The sequence below is a fragment of the Musa acuminata genome, chromosome BXJ3-8 (assembly GCF_036884655.1).
Source record: "Musa acuminata AAA Group cultivar baxijiao chromosome BXJ3-8, Cavendish_Baxijiao_AAA, whole genome shotgun sequence".
NCBI classification, from domain to species: Eukaryota; Viridiplantae; Streptophyta; class Magnoliopsida; order Zingiberales; family Musaceae; genus Musa; species Musa acuminata.
In genome coordinates this window covers 52153763-52177273 of record NC_088356.1, presented here as the reverse complement: position 1 = coordinate 52177273, position 23511 = coordinate 52153763, and the positions used below count along the sequence as shown (strand labels likewise).

Genomic DNA, 23511 nt, shown 5'->3' with positions numbered 1-23511 from the left:
AGCCATAGTGCTCGGCCACATAAGTCTCTGAACCTAAGCTATGTCGCTTGACCACACCAGTTTTCAATGCTCAAGCACACTACTCGACCAATCATGCTGTCATTCGTCATTTGTCATTTGCTTCTGACCAGCCGAGCATCGATCGGTGATCAAGCCAACAATTCCCGTACGATAGCCGACTCACTCAGGCGAAAGCACCGAGACATGCCCCGAGCCCCTCCGAGGGGAGGGTTGAGCCCCGAGCATCAACCTGTGAAGTTGTACGAAGAACATTGGAAATCTTCTACTGCTGTGACGATTGATATCTCCATTGACGAGAAGCCTTTTGATGATGCAAGGCATCATGTGGTCGCAGTGACCGTCCAAAGGCTGATCCAAGAGCAGGTGGCCTCCCTAACAAATTTGGGGATGGAGGAGCTAGGAAACGATAAAAATAAAACACTACGATGCAATTAACAAAAATCCTTTCGATCAAGAAAACCGATATAGTATTTAAAATAAAAGGATTGATATAGAACACTTACAAGATATTTTCAATTGTATTGTGCTTCTATCTTGCTTCATGAACTACGATCCTATTTATAGGACCTAGTGGTAACTATCTCACTCCACCATATCACTCATGATTGAGGTAATTATAAGAACTATTCTATAACTTCTAGATCATGAGCCACTTCTTAAATCATGTATAAAACTATCCGATAACTATTATGAATCAATTCTCAACAAAATCTCCATCGATACGTCCAGCTTTGTAGCCCATTATAGACTCGAAGAACAGCCTCTCAGCGCTGTAGCTTGCTCGATTCACAGCAACACCGGCAACAGACCTCGCCGTCCCGTTTCATCCGACGACGAAGGATTTGGTGAAGTTCCCGTTTCATCCTCGTCCCGGAGAGACGAAGCATGTATGACATCTCTCTTAGTTTGGTGATCTGTGAACAAAAGAGTGGCACAACGCTGTGACCACCCTGCTGACGTAAACACACACCTTTGCCTCACCCATCGCTCCGCCCCTGAACCAAACGCAGCATCGACCGTGAGTTGGCCCAGAAGACGCCAAATATGCCCAGTGCGCTATGCTGCACGCAGAAGGAAACGTATGCTGCCTCCCCCCCCCCCCCGCTTCTCTCCCTCTCTCTCTCTCTCTCTCCAGTGGGTCCCATCTGTTTCTTCCTCGATGGACCTACCAAAATGGCCTTCCACTGGTCTCTTCCCACGAGAGCGGGAGATAGAGAGAGAGAGAGGGAGGAGAGGTCATTTATGCCTAACTTTATGTAGTGATCTGATGAGCGAGTTACGGAAAAGAAAGGGGGATGGAAGGCAATAAATTGAAAGGTCGGGCAAAAGATACGGCAGAGATGAGGTTGTGGTACGGGGAGGATACGCTGCAGCACGCCGCAGCAGAAGGCAGCTGACAACGCCACTACCATCATAATAGCATCGCTTTGCCACAGACCTTATTAAGAAGACAACGAGACCAGCGAGCAGATCAGCAATGGGAACTCCAAGCTTCTCATTATGCGCTGCCTACGGAAGCCACCAACATCTCTCTCTATACATATATCCATCCGTATGTAGCTGCACGGAGTAGGCACAATATACTGTATTGAACGTTTAGGAGTAGGCCATAATGATTACAGCCAGCTCAAAGATAATTAAACATTTCCAAATCGAAGATATTAATTGCTGACACTGTGAGCAGGTGTGCGTGCTTTAAAGTGCCGCAGGAAGAACCAACATCAAAGAAAAGTAGCCGTTACAAATAAAAGCCTGCTTTGGCTATGCTGTCCGTATCCCTACTACTTCCTTTCCATGGGGCTTATGGCCTCGTTTTGGAGGAAGGAAGGAAGAGTCTGGTCTTTTCTTGTTTCCTTGCTAACAGCACATCATCAGCGTAATGGTCTCCCATTTGGCAAGCATTAGCCAAGCCATACTGCTGCTGCTCTGTTGGATTTGGGTGATGTAGTAGTTTGATGGGGGAGGAGGAGAAGATGGAGACAGGGGTGGAGATGGAGGAGCACAAGGTTGCCGTAGAGGAGGAGGAGGAGGAGGAGGAGGTTCAGGCGCAGGTCTATCCTGCTCCCGTACATTCCCATGAGGAGGTCGTGAGGGATAAGCTGGCCTTCATGGAGAGCCTACGCCGGTTCCACTCCTCCATGAGCACCAAGTTCATGTACGCAGCCCTGTTCTCAAGTTTCCCGACGCTTACTTCTCTTTATTGGTTGTTTGATGAAGCATCTTCTGTGGTGGGAAAGGATTCCTGTGATTGGAGGGAGGGAGCTGGACTTGCATCTCTTGTACGTCGAAGTGACTCAAAGGGGTGGCCTGGCAAAGGTTGTATTACTTGTATTACCATTTCATCGTATGCAGTTTGGTCTATTCGTAATCGATCGATGATCCACCGGTGGAAGTAGGTGATCGAGGAGAAGAAATGGAGGGAGGTCATCGCGGCGTTCAAGTTCCCCCCCACCACCACCAGTGCTTCCTTTGTGCTGAGGAGATACTACCTGAGCTTGCTCCACCACTACGAGCAGGTCTACTACTTCCGTGCCCAGGGCGGTCTGATCCCCCCGGCAGGTGAGACGATCGATCGTTGTTGTCACCTGTTGTGTGTTCGATCCTTTTTGTGAACGCAATGGAATGCGTCGTGCATTGCAAACACGATGCTGATGGCGTATCGCGAGTGGTGCTTGCAGCTTCGTCGCAGACCAGGACGCCTCCTGGCAAGCTCGAACGCGGCGTGGTCGTCCCCGACTCGACCATGCAGACATCCAAGACTCGGAAAAGACCCCTTCCCGAACCACAAAACAGAGGTGAAGTCGCTTTGAACTCTCTCTTCTTTCTTTCTTTTGGATGGTGGATATCATCATCATCATCATCGATGACCGGAACTTTCTGCTGATTGTTTCATGAGATCATATGAGCACTGGCAAATCCACAAGCAATTTAAGAGGTTGCACTTGGCCCCTCTTCATCATGAAACTCACCGGTAGTGAATGTTTCTCATCAAACCTTGAGCAAAAGAGATTCGTCACCTTCTCTTCCTCCCCAGCTAACAACCTGTCATATATGCACGGGCCGCCAGTGCCCATCGGTGCATCCAAAGGTCGGAATCTTGTGTGCTGCTGAATCCATGTCCTGAGCCCATCTGCATTCTGCAAAGAGATGGGCAAATGTCCTATATCCATCAACTCGATCACAGAGCAGCCAGAGAGGGTTCACCTACGTGTCCCTAGCATCTCAAAACATTCCCGAATGCCTACATAAACGATGGATGCTCGGAAATGACTGAACACTAAAGGCATTTGTCTTGTCTTGGGCGGTAGTCCGTCGATATGTTGTTCGGAGTAGATTCCCTGGGTTTTGGATTGTCTGGGAACAGACTTGTTGCAGCGGGAGCAGTATGTGCTGAACAGTGGGTATAAGTCTGATTACTTTTCATTAGTGGCCCGATGATGGTTTGTACAGGAAGGCCATCCATCAATGTCCCAATCGCCTCCCAAGTTCTTCATCATGGTGCTATGAATTGCTGCACCTACAACATCGTCCTTGTTTAGTTAGTCTCAGTTTAAGCTTAAAGATCGATCATTACCAACTGCACATTATGAATACATTGCATGTTTGGTTCTCACAGGACCCTACAATTTCACAGTCACGGGATCCATCGATGGGAAGTTCGAGTACGGTTACATGGTCACCGTGAAGATTGGCTCCGATACCCTGCGAGGCGTGCTTTACCATGTACACCAGCCTTCGGCGTCCTCTTCTACTCTGGCAAAAGCACCGCCGGAGACTGCAAATGCACCAAGTAGCAGCGCCGTGACCAGAACGAGGCTCAGGCGGCGAAGGCGTTGCAGGCACCGCGACCCTGCCCACCCCAAACCAAACAGGAGCGCCTACAACTTCTTCTTCGCTGAGAAGCACTCCAAGCTGAAGGCTCTCTACCCTCACCGGGAAAGAGAGTTCAGTAAGATGATAGGGGAGTCCTGGAACAAGCTCAGCTTAGAGGAAAGAACGGTGTGATTCCTCCGTTGTCGTGGTACCATAGCCTGTGCTGATCTTTCCTATCACGAGTACCTAACTTGCTTCTTGACTTCTTTCCCAGGTGTATCAGGACTATGGACAAAAGGACAAAGAGAGATACAAGAGAGAGATGCAGGAGTACCAAGGAAAAGCTGAAGCTTGTTCAGCCCGAGGAAGTGGGGAGGCCTGAGCCTGAGCCTGAGCCTGAGCCTGAGCCTGAGCCTGAGCCTGAGCCATCGGAGGTTGTAACCGGGGAGGTTGAATGACTCTTGTGTTTGGCAGGCAGCAGGTCTTTGAGAGATCAGCAGATGGTTCTTTCTTATGTAAACTTAAACAAAGTTCGTAGCTGTAGTTTGTGGATGAGAAAAGATGAATGATCACAAATCCAGGCAGGTTTCATATGAGCACTAATATTTCAGCTGTGATCTGCTACCTGCGCTGCTTTACTTGTTCCTAATTGTTCCTCTCATGCAGGTGATATGACCTAACAATTTGACGCTAATAAGACATTATCCTAGTAACTTAAATCTAGCTACTCAACACCAAATTAGTGGTGAATGGCAAAGACATTTTGATCATTAACAACAACAGAGAGAACCACTGTGGGGATCACACAAGGCAAGAGGAGGGACTCATCTGCATGGAACATCTGGAAAGTATTTTCTATGCACAAATTTATACAGGATGTTCCTGACACAGGTGCTCACATTAAAGCATTCCTGCCAGAGAACTCATCATCTACATGGATCTTATTACGTTTCAAGGTAGCTTCCAAGGACAAAGCTACACTGAAGCATCTGTTCACTAAAAGGCCCAAGACAAACCATGCGTCTGGAACAATGAAATCTCCTCGTGCTACCGTTCGGTGGGGAGCCTGTTCTGAACCCACGCAGAGTAGCCGCCTGCTATGTCCGTGATGCCGGTAAAACCCTGTGCAAATTGAATTGCCTCATTTATGACATATTAATCACTATGTATCACAATCAATATATCCACAATGATCCTCTGCAAGAGTGATTTAATATCTTCAAAATTTTAGGAGGCTGAATCACTACTTACAGCAGAGGTAAGTTCAGCTGCAGCCATCAGTGATCTTTTCCCACTTCGGCATCCCTGAGAAAGAAATGACAGTCCTCCATCAGAAACATTTAGAGCGATAGTCTCACAAAGCAGAACAAATTCTAAAAGTCCAATGAGAGAGATCTCACGATAATTATCTCGTCATCCTTCCCGAACACCGAGGAAACTTCAACCAAGAACTTGGGATTCTTCGTCATCCCTGCGGAAAAAATGGCAGCAAAAACTCATCAAAACGCCGAGCATGAAACAACAGTTTAACTCGACCGGCATATCATATGCATGCATATATTGATTACCTGATCCAACTTTTAGCACGTAAGGGATGTTGATAGCTCCGGTCGCATGGCCTGCGTTGAATTCATCCACCGTCCTGTCAAACCATGCCAAAATATAGAAGATCTGTTGGGTGAATACAATTCAAAGGTGACCTTTGCGATGGGTCTCTGAAATAAGACCTTCATAAGCTATAACAAAGACGAAATCTATCAATAAATTAATTGTCGAATGATCTACCTAACATCGAGATAGTGATGTCCAGCCTGAAGCAGCTCGTGGGCAACCCGAACCGGCACCGATGTCGGCACAACTCTTGCTTGATTCCAGTAAGTGGCGGTGGAGCCGATTCCATGTCTACAATATCCTCGCCAGATGAAACCCCCCACCATGTACAAGTAAAAGGAAAAGTTATGGAAAGGAAGACACAGTACCTGAAGAAGCTCGGACGCTTGTTTGAAGACGCTTGTTGATATCCGGCCTGCAACTTTGACGCAGGGATGAAGGTTTTCAGCGATGGAACAGATCTGCGAGTTCTGTTAAAGAGTACGGTAAGCGTGGCGTTGCGGAAGAAAGAACTACTACTCCGTAAAACAACATCTATAACTATGTTCCTGCCCGGATCGGCATGCAGATGAAGAGATAAAGCGGCTGGCTGACCTTCTAATCGAAGGAAGAGTGGGGAAGAAGGGGGTGGAGACGCCGGCGAAGGAAGCCATTGTGGTCGATCTCAGCTGTGGGTTGAGCGTGGGATGGATCGTTGGTGATCGTTGTGGTCGATCTTAATCTACTTCGGAAGCAGAGGGAGGGTGTCTTATAAACGTGTCGGGTGGGGGAACGGATTGTTACAAATGGGAGAGGATGACACGTATGTCTGCAGTAAGCAAGATTTGGGATTATAATGAGAATGATTCTGTTACATGCTCCCCAACCCCCCGATAACGAACCTGACATGTTACGCGATGGGCTTCTTGAGGGACCCGCCATACGAAGGGAGATGACCAATTAAAAGACAGGAGGCAAACACGAGTAGGTTGCGGGAGGGTTGGGAGAGTTATATCTGTTGCGGAAATTGGATGGGGCGGACAACTCAGACCGTGGTGGGTTCGTAATTATCCTCGGGTAGGGATGGGGATGGGAGTGGCGATGTAGATGGGGACGTTTGATTTTGGTTGTGGGAATCACGAGGATGAGGAAGCGTCCACGTGCCCGCTCCACTAGACTTCGATCTATATAAAATCACTTATAATTCAAATTTACCAACGCCACATAAATGTTTTATTTAAATGTTCTGTTGACAACATGTTACATATTAACGACTCTCATTTAATCATGTAAATATCTACTACACATTGCAGGAAAGGTCACGAGAGGCGATAGCCGTTTACCCACGAAGTGAAACACGTTAAAACAAGATGCCTCACGCCTCACCGCCCCCTACGCTAACCTCTTCTGTATTGGCTCCTCTGTGGCTCATCTTCCCCTGTTTCGAGATCTCCTTCAACCTGTCACTTGCGAAAAGATTGCCTGTCTTCAGTCCGAGGAAGGCGTCGGAACGGACGTCATCAAGTAAGATTACTACGACGATCCGCTGGATATTGGGGCCATCATCGACAGGGCCGTATTGTCCTCCGATGCCACCCTCGATCGGGACTTCGTGACCGTCGTCTTCTTCGAGTGCGAGCACACGAGGTGCGCGACGTGCCGCCCCGGCGACAGGTCGTGGACGTCAAACATCCGCACCCCAGTCTCAGACGTGGAGTGGACGCACCCCGAAGCGCAATTCTCGATCCTGCTCATCGACATCGCGCCCTACGGCGAGCGGAGGTCGTGCGCCGTCCATGGTGACAACGAGAGTTTGGCCCTTTTCGAAGTCGGCCTTTCATGGCTTGCATTATGTTGGTTGTCGGTTCATAAATTGTGTGAACAGAGTTCACAAGACATTCCTAGAATGATTCGCTTGCATGTAAGAACAGATCAATCATACCACTTGCGGAAGAGTCGATTCATTCTGTTATGATAACAGTTTCTTGCACAACAACCCCCACCGTAACAACCCAAGAAGACTACAACGGAACTAAAGAACGGGAAGAGATGCATTTCCGCTGGATGATATATATAGAGAGAGATGGATGGCGAGGGGAAGTGAAGATGGCCGGCGCCATCACCAGAAGAGCGATGTGGGCAGGCCTTTCCGCGCATCTCGTCAACATCACCTCTAAATTCCTAAGGAGCGCCGCCGACTTTCTTCGCTTCCGTTCCGTCTGTAGATCGTGGCGCTCCGCCCTTCCCCTTTCTCGATGCCATCTCCCCCCTCAGCTTCCCATCCTCCTCGTCATCAGCGCCTTCGAGGATTGGATCACTTTCCGCCTCACCGGCGACTCCGCCGGACACTGTTGCAGGACTGGTATATTTGCCTACATCTCCTGCCTTGGCTCCTCTTACGGGTGGCTCATCCTCTTCCACGAGGGCTCCAAAGAGGTCTCCCTGTTCAACCCCTATACCGCCGAGGCGATTCCACTCCCCAGTCTTACCCCTCTCCTTGACAAGATAGAGCAGGAGAACGGAAATAAGCCCGACGATGGCGCCACCGTAGAACATGCCCTCTTGTCCTCCGACCCCACCTTACATCGGGACTTCGTGGTGATCGTCTTCCTCGAGGCCGTGCATCTTAGATGCGTTACATGCCGGCCAGGGGAGAGATCGTGGACGGCAAACCCCAACTCCATTTTCTTGGACCTCCGGTTAACGATCCCGGGAGAGGACCTTTCGTTCCCGATGATGGAGGTCGTGCCCTACGGCGAGGGTAGGCTTTGCGCGATCTATGGTGACAACAGGTACTGGGCGGTGTTGGGCGTCGACCCAGGGCCACCGGGGAGGGTAAAGGTCACAGCATGGGGTCGCCTTCCCTCGTGCGTGCCGCACACTATTCCCTCCGCCCTGGTTCCGTCGGCCGGAGAGCTGCTGCTGGTCACCTGGTGCCACGAGAGAACCGCAAATGCGACGAGGGACCTCATCTTACGCGTCTTCAGGTTCGACCCAGGAGAAATGGGCAGGGAGGCGGTGGCCTCGGAAGTGGAAGACATCGGCGATCGCATGCTGTTCCTGGGGAAGAACCACTCCGTGTCCGTCGCAGCCCGAGACTTCACCGGGTTCCAGGGGAACGCGATCTACTACGTTGATTATGAGTTGATTCTGGGAAAGATGATGACGGCTCTCTGCGTATTCCGATTGAGAAGTAGTGAAACCGCATACGTTTTCGAATCGAACGAGCTGCGGTTCACCGCCTGGTGGGCGTCCGCAAACCTTCGCAGCTACAACGGAAGTCTTCGTGGTTACAACTAGCGATGGCTACGCCCTTCTCTCTTCCAGGTACCATTCCTTTCATCGTCAAACCTCGTGATACACTATTGTTGTCAAGGACAAGTCGATCATCTTGAAGTTGAGGGCCAAAGCCTCCTCTGTCCTACGAGTACTACTATTATAGTACAAGAAACACCAGTTCGGAACAACCTCCTCACCTCCCAATTCCTGACGAACTCCAGTACAAGGTTCCATATCATTCTTTGTCTGTTTCCTTTGAACATTTTCTTCTACGGGGAAAATCTTGGCAATGATCCTCGCTCTCAGCTCCCCTTCATCCTCATCCTCTTCCCACGGCAACCAAGAATCCGCTCCTCTCGCCTCGCCAATGTGTCTAATTCGTTGATGAAGCGGAGACCGAGGCCATCGTTGACAAGGCTAGATGATCCTTCGACCCAGTCCTCGATCGGAACTTTATTACGATCATCTTCATGTGTTGCCCAGGGGCGGATCTCTCGTAAAGATCCTCTCGTGCTCGTATCTCCCTTTCCTTTTCGACATTATATAGTACGATTGGAGGAGGTTGTGTGCCGATGGACACGGAGAGCGATGCTTATCGCATACAACATCTCCCTTCCCTACTCGACATTATATATATAGTACGACTGGCGGAGGTTGTGCGCCGTTGCTACCATCGCTTGGTGCTCCGACCCGAGACGGATAGGAAGAGCGATGCTTATCGCGTAGAACATCATGTCGCCCTATGTGTCCCGCGGTATTCATTACACCTACATATGTTTATTACACGTACATGGTTGCATCTGCTTTGCTTGTGGTCACTCAGTTTTGATAGGAATAATAGTGACACAATCATTGACATACTGACTCATCCAAAAACTCATGCAGGTGAAAGAACCCACGTAGTGGTCGTCCCGACCCCTTCCCCCTCCCCCCCCCGCCCCCAAACAATAACCCTGTTGTCGTTGACGGCAAGCCATAGAGAATTGTACCCATCGACCGTCTAACGCCTGGCATATGCGACCGTCATCTACTTATCCCGAGCAAGTATCAACCCCTAACAAATGACGCTTTTGTAGTTTTCCTTCGCTAACGGCTTGCCATAGAGATCTGTGCCCATCGATCCATTAACATCAATCGTCGGCCTCTCTCCGTCGACTACCGAGGTATAAAAATTGATTCCCTGAAAGACTGCACACAAAAAACCCTATTGCTCCCACCCTATTCGAGAATTAATTTTATCATCAGAGGGATCGAGTCGGAAACTTCCCCCATGTTGGTTGCTTATGCAAAGATTCCGACGAAGCCATGGCACACTTCGGCACATCTCCAAAACTCTAAGGAAGTCCAAACCACTTTAGTCCTACATGGAATCCACCTCGAGCAGACAAGCAACACTTCGATATTTCATCAGTCGGACCTTCCCCTACTTCAACCACCTCTCTTGGTACCATCAGGACGAGCTTGCGTCTTCGAGACAAAATCAACTCATGCCGACTCCCCAATCAACGACATCAAATCAACCTAAGAGGTCCCTAAAAGATTTGATCATACAAAGATATAATCGAAGAAATCTTGATCATCAACATATGTGTATTATATACCACCGAAGGGATTCCAAATGTAAGTGCCAATGTAAGTCTCATAGGAGGAGAGACTTGATCATTCAAATTTAGATCAAACCGATTAAAGAGTTGGATTCTTCAAGAGTTTTGTGAAGTCTAAACATTTGCTCTCACGACGGGAGAGCACATAGTTATAAAAAGAGATAACTAATAAGAATACAATTAAGAGCCAAGCTTCTCATCTACATAACTAAAAATGAGATATTTCGGATTGATGTTCTACGAAGAAACGAAATAGGCAATTCAATGGTCATCAATAGTGAGTTTGTCGGTAAAAGAACAACAGCTACAACTAGCGATTGCTTGGCAGCATATTTCCCTTGATCTTTGTTAGCCTTGCAAAAAATCTAGTTATGGGATATACCTAATTGACTCACTTAGAATATCTAGTTAGATACGTTTCAAAGATAGTAATCCAAATGCCTGAAATAAATTAAATTCACCTAAAAAGAGTAAAATAATCACAATCAGCATGAGCTGTTAGGCCCAGAATTAAAATTAAAAAAAAAGGGGGCCAAAAGATTAGCAATTCTCGCACTGTGCACATCAGCCCTATTGGTTACATGGTTACATTTCAAGCAGGCCAACTCGGTGATGGGAGGAGAAAAAGAAAAAAAAAGAAAGAATTACAACTCAATGGGTAAAGAACAATCACGCAGGCCAACTAATTAATTTCACTGTACAGCTCTAAGGTTATACCGCTACATCTAGATTCAGTGGCCACGCCTGAGAACCGAAAGAAACCCACCTGATGACTTTTCCTTCCGGCGGTCATTGGATTCATCGCCAACCTGTTCAACAGTTCAAAACGATTAACAGGGAACCTTCTATAAAGCCCAGCTAGGAACTTGAAAGGAAACAAAGCCAGTCTTCGACAGGGAACCTCTTTGGCAATAAGCTGTAGTATCTCCAGTATCTCCGAAAAATCAGGCCGGTTAGCAGGGTCCTGCTGCCAACACTTCTCCAGCAGCTCAGCAAGCTTTGAATGAGTATTCTTTGGGATGGTAGGTCGCAAGCCCTAGACTCACAAGGAAAACGAACCAGTGGTGCAGAGAGCATCAATTGTAAGTGGTGATGGAAAAACTGATTCATGTGAAAACAGACTCAAGGTACCCTCATGTTAAATAAATACAACAAGATGCTGATGGTCATTGGTGGAGCGGTGCCCTAATAAACAATTTAAACACAAGTGACAGGAAGCAAGCTTACCTTTTGAACCACGCCTACTGCTGCTTGGAGTGGTGTCAAGTATTCATATGGGAGCTGGATGAATTTTCATGTGAAGTTTCAGTTGACTGTGGAAGGAAAAAAAAAAAAAAAAGAGGAAAAGGCTCATACTGCATGAATTGAAGGTACCTTAGCTGTAAGCAGTTCCCACAGTACAATTCCAAAGCTAAAAACATCAGCTTTGTGATCATAGGGCTTGTGTTCTATGACCTAAATTTAGAGTCAACCAAGTAGGAAATTGTTGGTATGTTGGAGGTGCAAGGTTCAAAGGTAAAAGCATAAAGATACTCTGGATAAAGGCTACATTTCATAAGTGAAATTAATGTTGGAGCATACCTCAGGTGCCATCCAGCGGTAAGTTCCTGTTTCAGCAGTCATAACTCCAGACTCCGCTTTAACGCGTGCAACACCAAAATCGGCAACCTTAACAACCTGCCAGATGAACAAGTAGATTAGTTCTGAAGAAAAGAAGGCACCAAAATAAATCCCATCTCTCTAGGCTGGTACAAAGTTACAAAGGGAAAAACGTGAGGGAAGATATATAAGCGGTAACCTAGAGATTAAGGAATCATTTTCATGTAATAGCAACATAACAAGTACTCCAGAATAATTTATTGTAATATAATGTTGGTTACTAAAGCAAGTCAGGGCCTATCTCTCAATCATTAACATTTAAGATGTATATACTGATCAAACAACCTATAGATAATAGTACAAAGTTACTCTATTCTTAGAGGTCGAAAACATTTTACCTCTTAAGTTCCAAAATGTTACACATCTACTAGTATTGCTAAAATATTTTCATTCCTCAACATCTTAATCCATATGACAAAGTTGTCGATCAATGTTCCTTAAAAGATTTAGATAGTCAACAACTCCATAAACAGACAGCAGACCAGCACTGAACTTGAGATAAATCTACTGTAATAGTTTCAAACTACGTCCAACCCCATCAAGCAAACTGCTTACTCAAAAAGTTCGGCATGTGATGTCAAATTTCTGCAGTATTAGACGATGATCGCAATGATATATGTCTTGTAAGAATAAATTAGCAAATAATATTTTTCAACACAGTTAACACATCTAATAATATTATGCATATAATATACCTGACTTGATGTACCATACTTTATTAATATTATTTAGGTAGCTGTATTTTAATGCTTGTGCAACTTTCTGTATAGCAAATCAGACTATAAAAGGTATGTACTGCCTAACCACCAAAGTACACAAACATTAGCATATTTGAATGTTTGTATCCATAATCACATATGCATATGCATATACCCAATAACAATAGCAAGCATGCACCTGTACATACGTTCTTGGGTACCATACATAAGTAGAATAGAGAACATATACAATTATCTAAAGACATCACCTGGATAACAATGAAAAATTCTATCACAAAATTCATATATAAAAGCTGTAAAAAAAATGGGTGCAAGCAGAAGTCTTCCCCCAAAACAGCAAACTACGGACGATTGAAAGTCAATGTCCAGACATCATCGCTAATCTCAGTTAAGAAAAGGATCGTGGGCTCCAATGTCTTTTTTTATTTGTGGAAATGTATATTTCCATGTCAACATACCTGAAACTGTTATTTATCAGCTGAAGAATGTATGTATGGCATTTTAAATGTTAAATCCGAATGCTCTACTCAGGTTGATCATAGGGTAAATACACAAAGTCGGAATGATCAATTTACCGCTTATGAGATCACCTAGAAAAGACTCCCGAGTCCATGCATGCATATGTATGAACATGTGCTCAACCAAGGTAAACAATGACTGATAAGATGACAAACAGATGTAATCCAGAAGTCATACCAATAGATAGAATGTGATGAAATAACTTGCCTCATTCTCATCCATCAGAAGATTGGCAGCTTTCAGATCCCGATGGATAATATTATTTTGGTGCAAGTAGTTCATTCCCTTAGATACATCAATTGCTACTCGGAGTAAAGCTGGGAGCTTGAAGACTCCTTTCTGTTTATGAAGGAAGTCATAGACACTTCCTCCTGACATGAATTCTAAAAAAAAGTGACAGAAACCATGAAAAAGGTTCCTTAAAAGAAACATATATTAATCTTGAGAACAAATAACCACACATACTGGAGCTTCACCAGATCTTCGTACCTGTGACAATACACAAGCTGGGAGGTTTGGTACAAGCACCAATAAACTGCACCACATTCTTGTGGCGAACCTTCCTGCATAACCAAGAGCAACAATGGATACAGCAGCAAGTCAAGGAAAAACTGATGCAAGAAAGCACAATCTCAAGGATGCCTAGTTGATATGATACTTGATACATCAGCAGAAGTGTGAGAGTGTGACACAGTTTAAGGCAGGTAAAACACCCTTGAGAAAAGGATTGAAGAAACAACATATCCGAATATGGCAAAAAAATGAACCTGATGGATTCAATTCCATTGGACTATATATGACTGTACATTTAACAGCACCGAAATTAAATTCCATTGGTTGACCAAAACACCTTGCCCCCACAGGAAGGTGTAGCATGATGCAGACACTTAGCCAACCCAAGGTGTAACCTGTTTTTCCAAACTAATGATTTCATTGTAAATAGTCATTACTAATTAAGTTGTTGATAAGGAAAAAATTACATTCCACCAAAAACTCACCTACCAACACTCGAAAAAAAAGAAAACCACAAGTGAGTGCCCAAAATATTTGAACCCTTTCTTGGTCTCTCTCTAGAGAACTTATTTTTACAGCTTGTAATTCAATAAAACTTTATGATAATCGAGGGATTTAAGTTCTGAAGCTGTAAAATTCTAGTTATTGATGCTCAAAGAAGTTGCAACAAATAGCACATGATATAACATGTGTAATCACAAAACATAGCAAAACAAAGCAAAGCACATCTAAGTACTTTGTTGTATGCTTTATTTGGGAAAACACGATTTGACAAGGATGCCATATCTAAGGTTCCCGCTTATCAATTCTGATAGGCCATCGAATGCGGGAGAGATAATTAGCTAATAATGCTGCAAGATAGAAGTATAGTTAACTAACCGCATAATAAAGACTTCCTGAGCAAATTCTCGCTGCATATCAACATTTACACGCTCGGGCTTTAATACTTTAATTGCCACATCCTGGCTACAGTATGTTCCACGATAACTGCAGAAGAATAACATTGTTGTTTAGACAGAAACCATTGACAAACATTCCATCATTTTAACTTAGTTTTCTGTGTTAGTCTAATCAAACTTACAGATTGCCATATGATCCAGATGCTACTTTATTTCCAAACTTCAGGAGCTGAAAATCAATCTCCCATACATCAGTCCCATCTGTTGGTATCTGGACATGTTCAGGAGAAGAGTGCTCTCCGGATTGTGCAGTCTCAATTTGAGGGGACCATGGATGAGACTTTGACCAAGCTTGTCTCTGCGTAGAAAGGTGTTCACCAAATTCAGCATAACGATCTTGTAACAAACGATTAAAAAAAGAGAAGACATCATCAACAAACAATGTTACAGAGTTGATGAAACATATCGAAAGGGCAATATATTAGAAGCTACATGAGACTGAAGAACATGGAAGAATCAATCACTAAACCACATAATAAAACAACCGCTAAAAGATGACAATTAGAAGGCACTAATATGAAAAGAAACATCCGACCTCTTGTCCTCTAATATCTTTATTGTTTAGTATCTGTACAAAATCTTTAAGGAAAAAAATTAAGCAACATGTCTGCTAATTAGTAAGAAAAAGAAGACACTGTTGTGATACTGGAAAAAAAAGCAGATTCTGGCATCTTTAAATGAGTATGAGAATTGTCTGAGGAAGATTCATGATTATAAAATGCTTAAGAGGATTATCCGAAGAAGATTCATGATTATGATTCAAATAGAACACTGTTTCTAGAAGTGATTCCTTTCTTGCTAGTGTTTCAGATGTAAAATGCAAATGGGTTCTGCTCTAATATGATTACATACCAAGAAAAAAAAGACTTATAAGATATGCATGTAAATGTTTGAAGTTCAGATAAATTGCACAAACTGAACAAAAATTATGAGAAAAAACAGCTAAGCCAACTAATAGACAATCATTTAAGAGTTAATTGATCAGTTCACTCAAGAACTAAATCATTTCTAATTTTTGCGCCCAAAGCCAATAGGAGCTTTTCTTCAACAACTTGCATATACTTCCAAACAATTTAAATCTTGTACTCTGAGGAGTGTTTTGTAACATAACACTCTTTGTCAACTACCAAGTTTTGAATTCAAAAACCCTTCTCTTGTACATTATCTGTTGCTACCTATATTTTTAAACCTCACAGCAGGAACCCCTCCACATTTTCAAATAGACGCTATCATCCATAATAATCTGATGCTTCCTGGATTCTTTAGGTCTCCTTGTTTATTGTACTTCTATTCATAGAACAATATCTAAAGTTTAGCGAATTCACAGCTGTTCTCTCACCAGCATTTATATCAGCCACTAGTTCTAAATTGATCTTAATGGAGTCAAGGAAATTTCTTTCCAAATATCAAGAGTTATTCAACATCACAAGATAGATGGTTATAAGCAAGAAAGCCCATCAATGCTGGAGTTGATCAAGATCCAAACTAATGATAAAAGAAGAATTAGAGAAAGAAAATTACTCCCATCTCGTGAATTTCCTGCTGCAATGAGTCCCTGAGTTGGTCGGTTTCCTACATATTATGAAGAAATTTTAGTGACAACCCACAAAAGAACCTAAAATACTGATGAATGGATCAACATCATACTTTCTACAAACACAAAAAGAACAGAGTAAAAACAGTTGTATTTGAGTGATCAAAACTGCTCTCCTAATCAAAAAACAACAATAAAACATGATCGAACGGAACCTAATAAAGGTTACTAATGTGCCCAAAGAAATAAGGATATATATTCATTCCCAGAAGAAGATTTGGACCAGAACAAATTCATTTGCAATTATGTTATAATCCCTTAATTCCAAACATAATGATCACTAATGTAAGTTAGGATAGAGTTTTTAAGTTAAAAATAAATATAGTAATAATATAAGTTTAACAAAATCAATGTAAATTAGGTAAAAATAGTATCATATATCTTTTTCGGACTTTGAGAAATAACCTTGTGCAAGATTTATTTTCGATCCATTACGGATTGTCCTTCTGTAAATATTGAAATATCTACAGAAAAATCATTTGAATTGTTAGATTATTTTGTTACAATATAAACTTTAAATATTTGGCCTATTAAGTGTCTAATATCGAATTAATCAATATTAAACACACTAATCATAATATTAAATATCTTAATTACTCTCTAATTAAAGAAAGAGAATACATATCTTTTGATTTTTCATCTTAATCTTCTCAAATTAGTTTCGATTCAATTCACAAATCGTTGTTTTGTAGAGTTTACGAGAGCGGAAATGTGAGAAAAAAAGAGTTTGAGATAATTTAAGAGAGTATGAGAGTGAAATGGAATGAAATAAGGGAGAAGATGAACTTAAAAACCTATGAGAAAGGGCTCCAACGGTTAATTTGACCTTGGAGCACTGTTATCGATCGGTAACGATCGATTTTGACCGTTACCGAGCAATAACGGTCGAAATCGATCGTTACCGAGCTGTGTCAGGCAGTAACGGTCAAAATTTTGATCGTTACCGCCCGATACAACCTCATATCGTCCGATACGAGGCGATGTTAAGTGTTCCGCCTAGTAACGGGCGGAACGTGTATCAATATGCTGTCGGACCGGTACGAACCGCCCATACCGGGCGATATTATTTGAAACTGTAAACCTTGGCAAGGTCACATATTTGACCAATCGCTACATGTGCAGTGGACTCAAGCAGTGCAGCAACCTCCTTTACCATTCAGCTATGTTTAAGAACATAAATTTCTTCAGAATAAAAGACAAAGATGGCATCTACTGCCATCGAGGAGTAATTAAAATGCATCACACATACGCAAATCTATTCCTACCTATTGATAACCATGTAAATGACTATAGTTGTTGTGCATGTGTATATTTTGTAATACCAATGCTAAAATACATAAATCAGAATGTCAATTAGATAAAAAGGATTTTGAAAAACATTACACCTAAAGAAGGATACATGACAAAATCACAGTAGTGCATGTTTAGTTTATGTGACTAAATATTAAGTAGGACGTTGTGGCAGTTAACATGACATTCCAAAATAAGCATATTAAGTACCAGAAGTACCTCATAAGGCCAACCATCAACAACAAATACATCCAACGAGTAACCGTCATTTGTTGAAAATGCATGTGCTTCTTGAATGTTAAGCCCAACCTCAGCAAGCAAAGAAGTCAGCTGGAAATACAAATATTAACACATTTACAAAGATATACACAATAGAAGCATATCAAATGACTAGATACCTTCTATCTAAAAGTGATCTGTCACATCAAATGTCATGCATTAGCAGCTAAAAATCAATGGAGCGAAGAAATAATTTTGTGTAAAGTAGCATCTGAATTGCAGAATGTTCAATTTAAAAATACAATATATGTAGAGATATGGATTCTAACATATCTTGTAGCACCAGATACATAGGTTCTTATGAATTCTGAACCAATAAATCTGATTAGCTGAAGCTACAGTTAGTAGCAACCAACTGTAAACCTGATTTGTAAGTATTACTGAATGTATAAGACAATTCCAATATCTTTTAATTAGTCTGCGAACTTAAAACTGCATGTTTATAAGCAGAGCATAAAAAGAAAGAACTCATTGCAAAATGAAACAATCACCCCACAGTGTAACTTTACAGAAATTGAGACCCAAAAGGAATAGATAAGGAGGCAAAATATCCTTCCAAACCTAATTTGTCAAAAGAAGAATCAGAGCGATAGTGGACTCTACCAAAAATGACTTTAGGTCTCAAGATATCAACTTCTAAAATTTTGTGTGAAGCTCGAGCAAGTGGAAGAGCCATCTAATACCAAAATTCCAATCAATAATAAGACTTGCCTGACAACTACTTTATCAAGTTACAGCAATTTTTGGAAGAAAGGGCGATGAATAACTCAAATTATAAAGCTTATTACATGAGTTGGAAGAGATGTGAACTCCCACTCTGTCAAAAAGTTTGACGAGCTACATTGCAATATATCTCTGTTGGCCAATTATTGCAACCACCAGAGTTAAACATATCGAATATAAGATGGATGGTTCCAACTAATTCATATTGGAGTTTATATATTTGGCTTCGCAACAGGTATGCCCAAAGTTGCTTTATCTACTATTTCTGTATATTCTACCCAAAATATAAAAGTGTGTTTCTTGAAATAAGATACTTAAACTTGAAACACAAACCATCCACCGGATCAATCAACTCAAATAATAAAACTATAAAGAATTACGAGATGCGTGAACTAAAGCAAATTTTTTAGCAGGCAATCCTAAAGAGTATCAAGAGAACATTTAGAAAGACCGAGATCAGTTTCAGAATTTGGAACTGGGATATGTAGACACTACCCTAGGTTGACCAGTACATGCTGGATTGACCAACCTGGGTAGCTTTCTTCAGATCCTAACCGACTAAAGTCGCTATATCAGCAATACTTAATTTTTGATAAATCTAAGAAAAGATCAATAAAATCCGGTTTAGAACCAAATCACCCTATTTCCGGATGCTTAAAATGAAAAGCAGTACAAAGAATAGAATGCAGGATGTTTGGTGGCTGAATCCGTGTAGGCAGCCCAACCAAGATAAAGAAACAAGTAATACTTGGAAATAATAAAAAAAGGATTAGGGGAATAAGCTAGTCATTCTAGATTACAAACATTGAAAAGAAGTACACAAAGTAGAATGCAGTCGGTGGCTGAATCTACTTAAGTAGTCTAACCAAGACAAAAAAATGAGCTATACCTGATAATAATAAGAAAGGATCGGAAGCATAAGCCAGCATTCTAGAATAGGAATAAAGGAAATCATTCCGATAGAACAGTTCAAATTTGACAGATTTTCATAAAAGAAAATGGGGATCAAAGACTATTCTGCTCAATCATCATAAATGATAAAGTATCTTGGGATGAACTACAAGTTAATGATGATAAATCCAATTAAGCTAGATATCACTATGAACCATAGGTATAACAATCGAGGCACTAAATCCCATGAAGTAGCCAACGGAGGTAGTGCATATCAGTGTCATATATGCTAAGCTCCATCTCATAAATATACAATTCTTGAATAAAATATCACACAGGTATAACATGCTGAACAAATAAAGGCAACAAATCAAAAGACATTTAACAAGTGTTCACAAGACAAGCATTCTCCAAATTTGTAAACGCATGAAGAAAATCATGTAACATGTATACAACTGGGAAAGCAGTTAATTTACCAAACTTAGAAGCTTTGGTTTGTCATGCGTGGAAAAGGTGATTTCATGCATTGGCCTGCAACAAAATAAAATCAATATTTCATAGTGCCGAAAAATAGTAGACGAATGGTGCAAAGCACATCAAAAACAGGATTGACAATTTCATTGAATACAGTGCAGCTAGCACATAAAAAAAATTAAATCTTATTGAAATGGTAGTCAATTTGGGCAATAATTGATTTATGAGAAAGTTTTGGTGTGTTCGTAAATAAAATGAAGTCAATGTATCTTTTATTCTATAGTTACAGTCATGAAACAACATGAAGAAAGAGGACAGAACCAAAAAGAACCTGGGAAGGTGTGGAGCATTGGCGACACTGTCTCCATCTTGAGCTTGTTGCCTGCTGGCTTCAAGAGCAAGAGCCTCGAGATTAGGCGACGAACCAAAGGCAGGAGGAGGGTGAACACTGAGGATCGTATGGGTGTGTTAAAACATTATTATGGATATATCAACAGGCACAATGTAGAGAAGTGGGAATCTATGCATGGGTAACATACATAAGCTACAAGAGAAACAAAAACATACTCAAAGAAAATCTCGATAATAGGAAAACATGCAGCAGGAGAACAGAAAAAGGAAAAAAAAGAATAACTGCACCTTTGCCTAAAGTAAGTTGAAGTAGACTGAGCATCTCTTGTTCCTGGTGTGTTAGAATCAGAAGGACCAGCCTGGTTTCCATCTGGAACTGGTGAAACCTAAGAAGCAATTATCAAGTTAAAGGATAACTAGTTAGCTACAAATAGTCTAACTACAATGAGGAAGATAACCTAACAAAGAGTAGAAGAGACAGGACATAAAACATGTGTTTTAAATGTTAACTTTTATGATTAAACTTTAGCATAAATGTGCATGATAGATATCCAAGCAGATTGTATAATCGAGCTTAAAAATAGCTGCTCCCTTCAAAACCTTAAGAGGGTAAAATGCATATCTATAAACGTATACATCCATATGCTATACATGCATATACACAGATATTTACACATGTTTCTGTGCAAAGTCTGCAGCAACTCTGTCATGAAAACCAACAAAAGTGGTGGCATGAAATTCCTGCTTCATTTAGTAAATGAGTTGAATATCATTTAGTTTCTACCATTGCTTAGTGAAGTAGAAATATTTCTGGCCTCCACAGTTATTCACTGATGAAGATCAGAAGTGTTAGTCCTGAAGAGTTGAATTTACCTAGCAAGGTAATATCAGAACTGTTGACCTTTTTTTCAATTTAACATATTCTCATGTAAGTTCTTTCAGCTGTAATTTTAGCTTGAGCAAGCACAAAGTAGTGAATTTTTCAAGCTAGTACATCATATAAGGTTTCGATCAGTAAGAAATTTTAATTGAGATGATAGATCCCAAAAGAACTAAAGAAATTTTGAAAAAGAAAAGGCATCACCAGAAAACCCATAACAGGACCCAATTAAATAACTATGAAGTAATAGATGTGGATAACTACCCAGAAACCAACAAATTTTCAGAAGTTTCCTGGAGCTACATAGTGAACGTTTGTCAGACAGACAACAGCAATAAATAGTGGCTGAATTAGATGCGGCCTAATCTCAAGTAATCCCAAAATATATACATATATACTTTACACACACACACACATACAGCATCACATTGTAATCTGCACATGAAGGATATCAGTCCTTTAAAAACATGTGCAGTTATTAGCAGCAACCGCATTAAGTAAAACCTATTAGGCCCCATAAAAATTAACAAAATCATGCTCCAAATTTGCAGAGGCAAGATGATCCAAGTACAAATAAACAGATATGCTACAAGAGAAGCATCAAAAACCTTGATAATTAATATCAGAAATACTAGAACTCGAAACCAAAATCGGAATCTAAAGCAATTGCTAAATGAAAACCGATTAAGGCACACTACAGATGGCATTACCATCCAACAGTAATATGAGCACAATTAGCTTAACTCACAAGTAGCAGCCTAAACTCACAAGCGTGCAAAAGATTAGCTAAAGTCATGTGACACATGCTAGCCCTTTCGCAGAAGGGCTCCAACTGGAAATCCATGCAAAGGAACTGTGCTTATCATACTGTCTGGGTAAATAATGTTTGTTTCAGCTAGTCAGGCCCTGGATGGCTCCAAGAAACACCTAGATGTTGATCAAAGATAGAGAGCAACAAAAGCCCTATGCGGTTGCTTCGAATCCATCAGAACTACATGCTTCTTGATTGAATACTTTAAAGTCAAAGCAAAAATCTGACGTCCAAATGAACGAAAAGCTGTTGAAGCTTTTACCTGCACCAAGCGTACAGCAAAGACCGGCCTATTGGCAGGTTCTTGAGCCAGTTCCAGCAACTCTTTATGAGTCAGGACATCTTCTGCCCTCTCTACGTTTACATCCAAGGCATAACTGCAACAGGATAATTCATTCAGGGAAAAAGCACGGCCACAAGGTTTACCAAAAAGCAAACCTAAGGTGCATCGGCGAGTTTGGCTATAAGTTCGTCCATCTACAGAATCTTGATAAGTAATTCCGTAAAACCATAACGAAAAGAACTCGTAGCAGCAACAGCATATTAGAACTCGACAAAGCAATTCAACTTCCGGGTCAAATCCTCAGGACGAGGTGCTTAAGAATGCATTCCCACGAACAGCACTAGTGCGCGGGTCATTCGGGAAACGAACCGAGAACAAAACCCTTGCGGAATCATGAACCAGAGGTAAAACCGATAAAGAAGCCTGATCAAAAGATCAACGAGTCAATGGCACCGCTAAAGAATCCAAGAAAGAGGACGAAAAGATGCGGGGCGGAGGCTCGTCGAAACCGAAGGAAGCGGACGGGACGGGAGATGTACCGAGCGGGAAGACGATTGAAGTGGTTCCACAACCCGTCCTCGAACGACGGAGATTGCACCTCCGGCCGCCCAGCCTCCCTCAGGCGGCGGAGGACCTCGTTGAAGACGTCCAACTTATGGCGCTGCTGCTGCCGGTGGTGGGCCTGGGACGAATCCGACGCCGCCCAGCTGCCACAGCTCTCGGTCGCGTCCTCCATCGCCATTCACGACGGATCCCAACCCCAAAGAAACCCAGGGAAACCCCCGAGAAAAGAAACCAAGAAGAAAAGATCCGAACCTCGGGCTCCTTAATGCGCTGTTCTGCGTTCCAAAGATGCTACTCTGTATGCGATGGATGGATCGGGGTTGGGGTGCTATCGCTCGTGATCCACGTGGGACGAGGAAGCGGGGGAGGAGGAGAAGAAGGGGATTGGGTTTCGGAGATGGCAAAAAGGCAGGAGAGGAAAGTAACGGAAGCGGAGAACAGAGAGAGAGAGAGATGGAGAGGCGACGCGGTGAAAGGATATATAAAGGGCGGACCGCGGAGGGTGGCGCATCCGCATCCGCATCCGCAAATGAGCGGCTACCGGCCAGGGGGGGAGGAGGGAGATTAATTATTGTGCTTATCCGCTCCGCTGTCTGTACTAATGGTCCTGCTGACTCGGCCAGGCAGTACATGTTGTTCACGCAAATCAAATCAGATCCCTAATTAAATTTGATTTGGGAAATCTTTTTACCGTA

General features: G+C 42.4%; 4 protein-coding genes across 4 annotated transcripts; 2 read left to right on the top strand and 2 right to left on the bottom strand.

Annotated features, from left to right (window-relative positions):
• Positions 1 to 1865: 1865 nt before the first annotated feature.
• On the top strand, positions 1866 to 4427 carry LOC135645288 (high mobility group B protein 9-like). The gene is made up of 6 exons (XM_065163531.1): positions 1866 to 2176; positions 2259 to 2337; positions 2418 to 2580; positions 2700 to 2816; positions 3638 to 4020; positions 4109 to 4427. Exons 1-6 carry the CDS (start codon positions 1977 to 1979, stop codon positions 4214 to 4216), a joined length of 1050 nt encoding a protein of 349 aa, XP_065019603.1. The 5' UTR covers positions 1866 to 1976; the 3' UTR covers positions 4217 to 4427.
• Positions 4428 to 4663: 236 nt separating this feature from the next.
• Positions 4664 to 6199, bottom strand: LOC135645289 (thiosulfate sulfurtransferase 16, chloroplastic-like). The gene is made up of 7 exons (XM_065163532.1): positions 6040 to 6199; positions 5814 to 5915; positions 5620 to 5736; positions 5403 to 5476; positions 5235 to 5305; positions 5086 to 5139; positions 4664 to 4956 (listed from the first exon to the last, which is right to left on the bottom strand). The coding sequence occupies exons 1-7, from the start codon at positions 6096 to 6098 to the stop codon at positions 4882 to 4884; spliced, it is 552 nt and encodes a 183-aa protein (XP_065019604.1). The 5' UTR covers positions 6099 to 6199; the 3' UTR covers positions 4664 to 4881.
• A 471-nt stretch (positions 6200 to 6670) lies between these two features.
• Positions 6671 to 9176, top strand: LOC103996399 (F-box protein At2g26160-like). Its single transcript, XM_009417323.3, has one exon. It carries the CDS (start codon positions 7396 to 7398, stop codon positions 8722 to 8724), a length of 1329 nt encoding a protein of 442 aa, XP_009415598.2. The 5' UTR covers positions 6671 to 7395; the 3' UTR covers positions 8725 to 9176.
• Positions 9177 to 10745: 1569 nt separating this feature from the next.
• LOC135646094 (serine/threonine-protein kinase STY46-like) lies at positions 10746 to 23283 on the bottom strand. Its single transcript, XM_065165242.1, has 16 exons — positions 22792 to 23283; positions 22232 to 22346; positions 20567 to 20664; positions 20259 to 20375; positions 19930 to 19984; positions 17780 to 17890; positions 16198 to 16248; positions 14799 to 14974; positions 14597 to 14704; positions 13694 to 13767; positions 13412 to 13587; positions 11889 to 11984; positions 11682 to 11762; positions 11535 to 11588; positions 11209 to 11343; positions 10746 to 11116 (listed from the first exon to the last, which is right to left on the bottom strand). The coding sequence occupies exons 1-16, from the start codon at positions 22992 to 22994 to the stop codon at positions 11039 to 11041; spliced, it is 1728 nt and encodes a 575-aa protein (XP_065021314.1). The 5' UTR covers positions 22995 to 23283; the 3' UTR covers positions 10746 to 11038.
• Between the last annotated feature and the right edge of the window lie 228 nt (positions 23284 to 23511).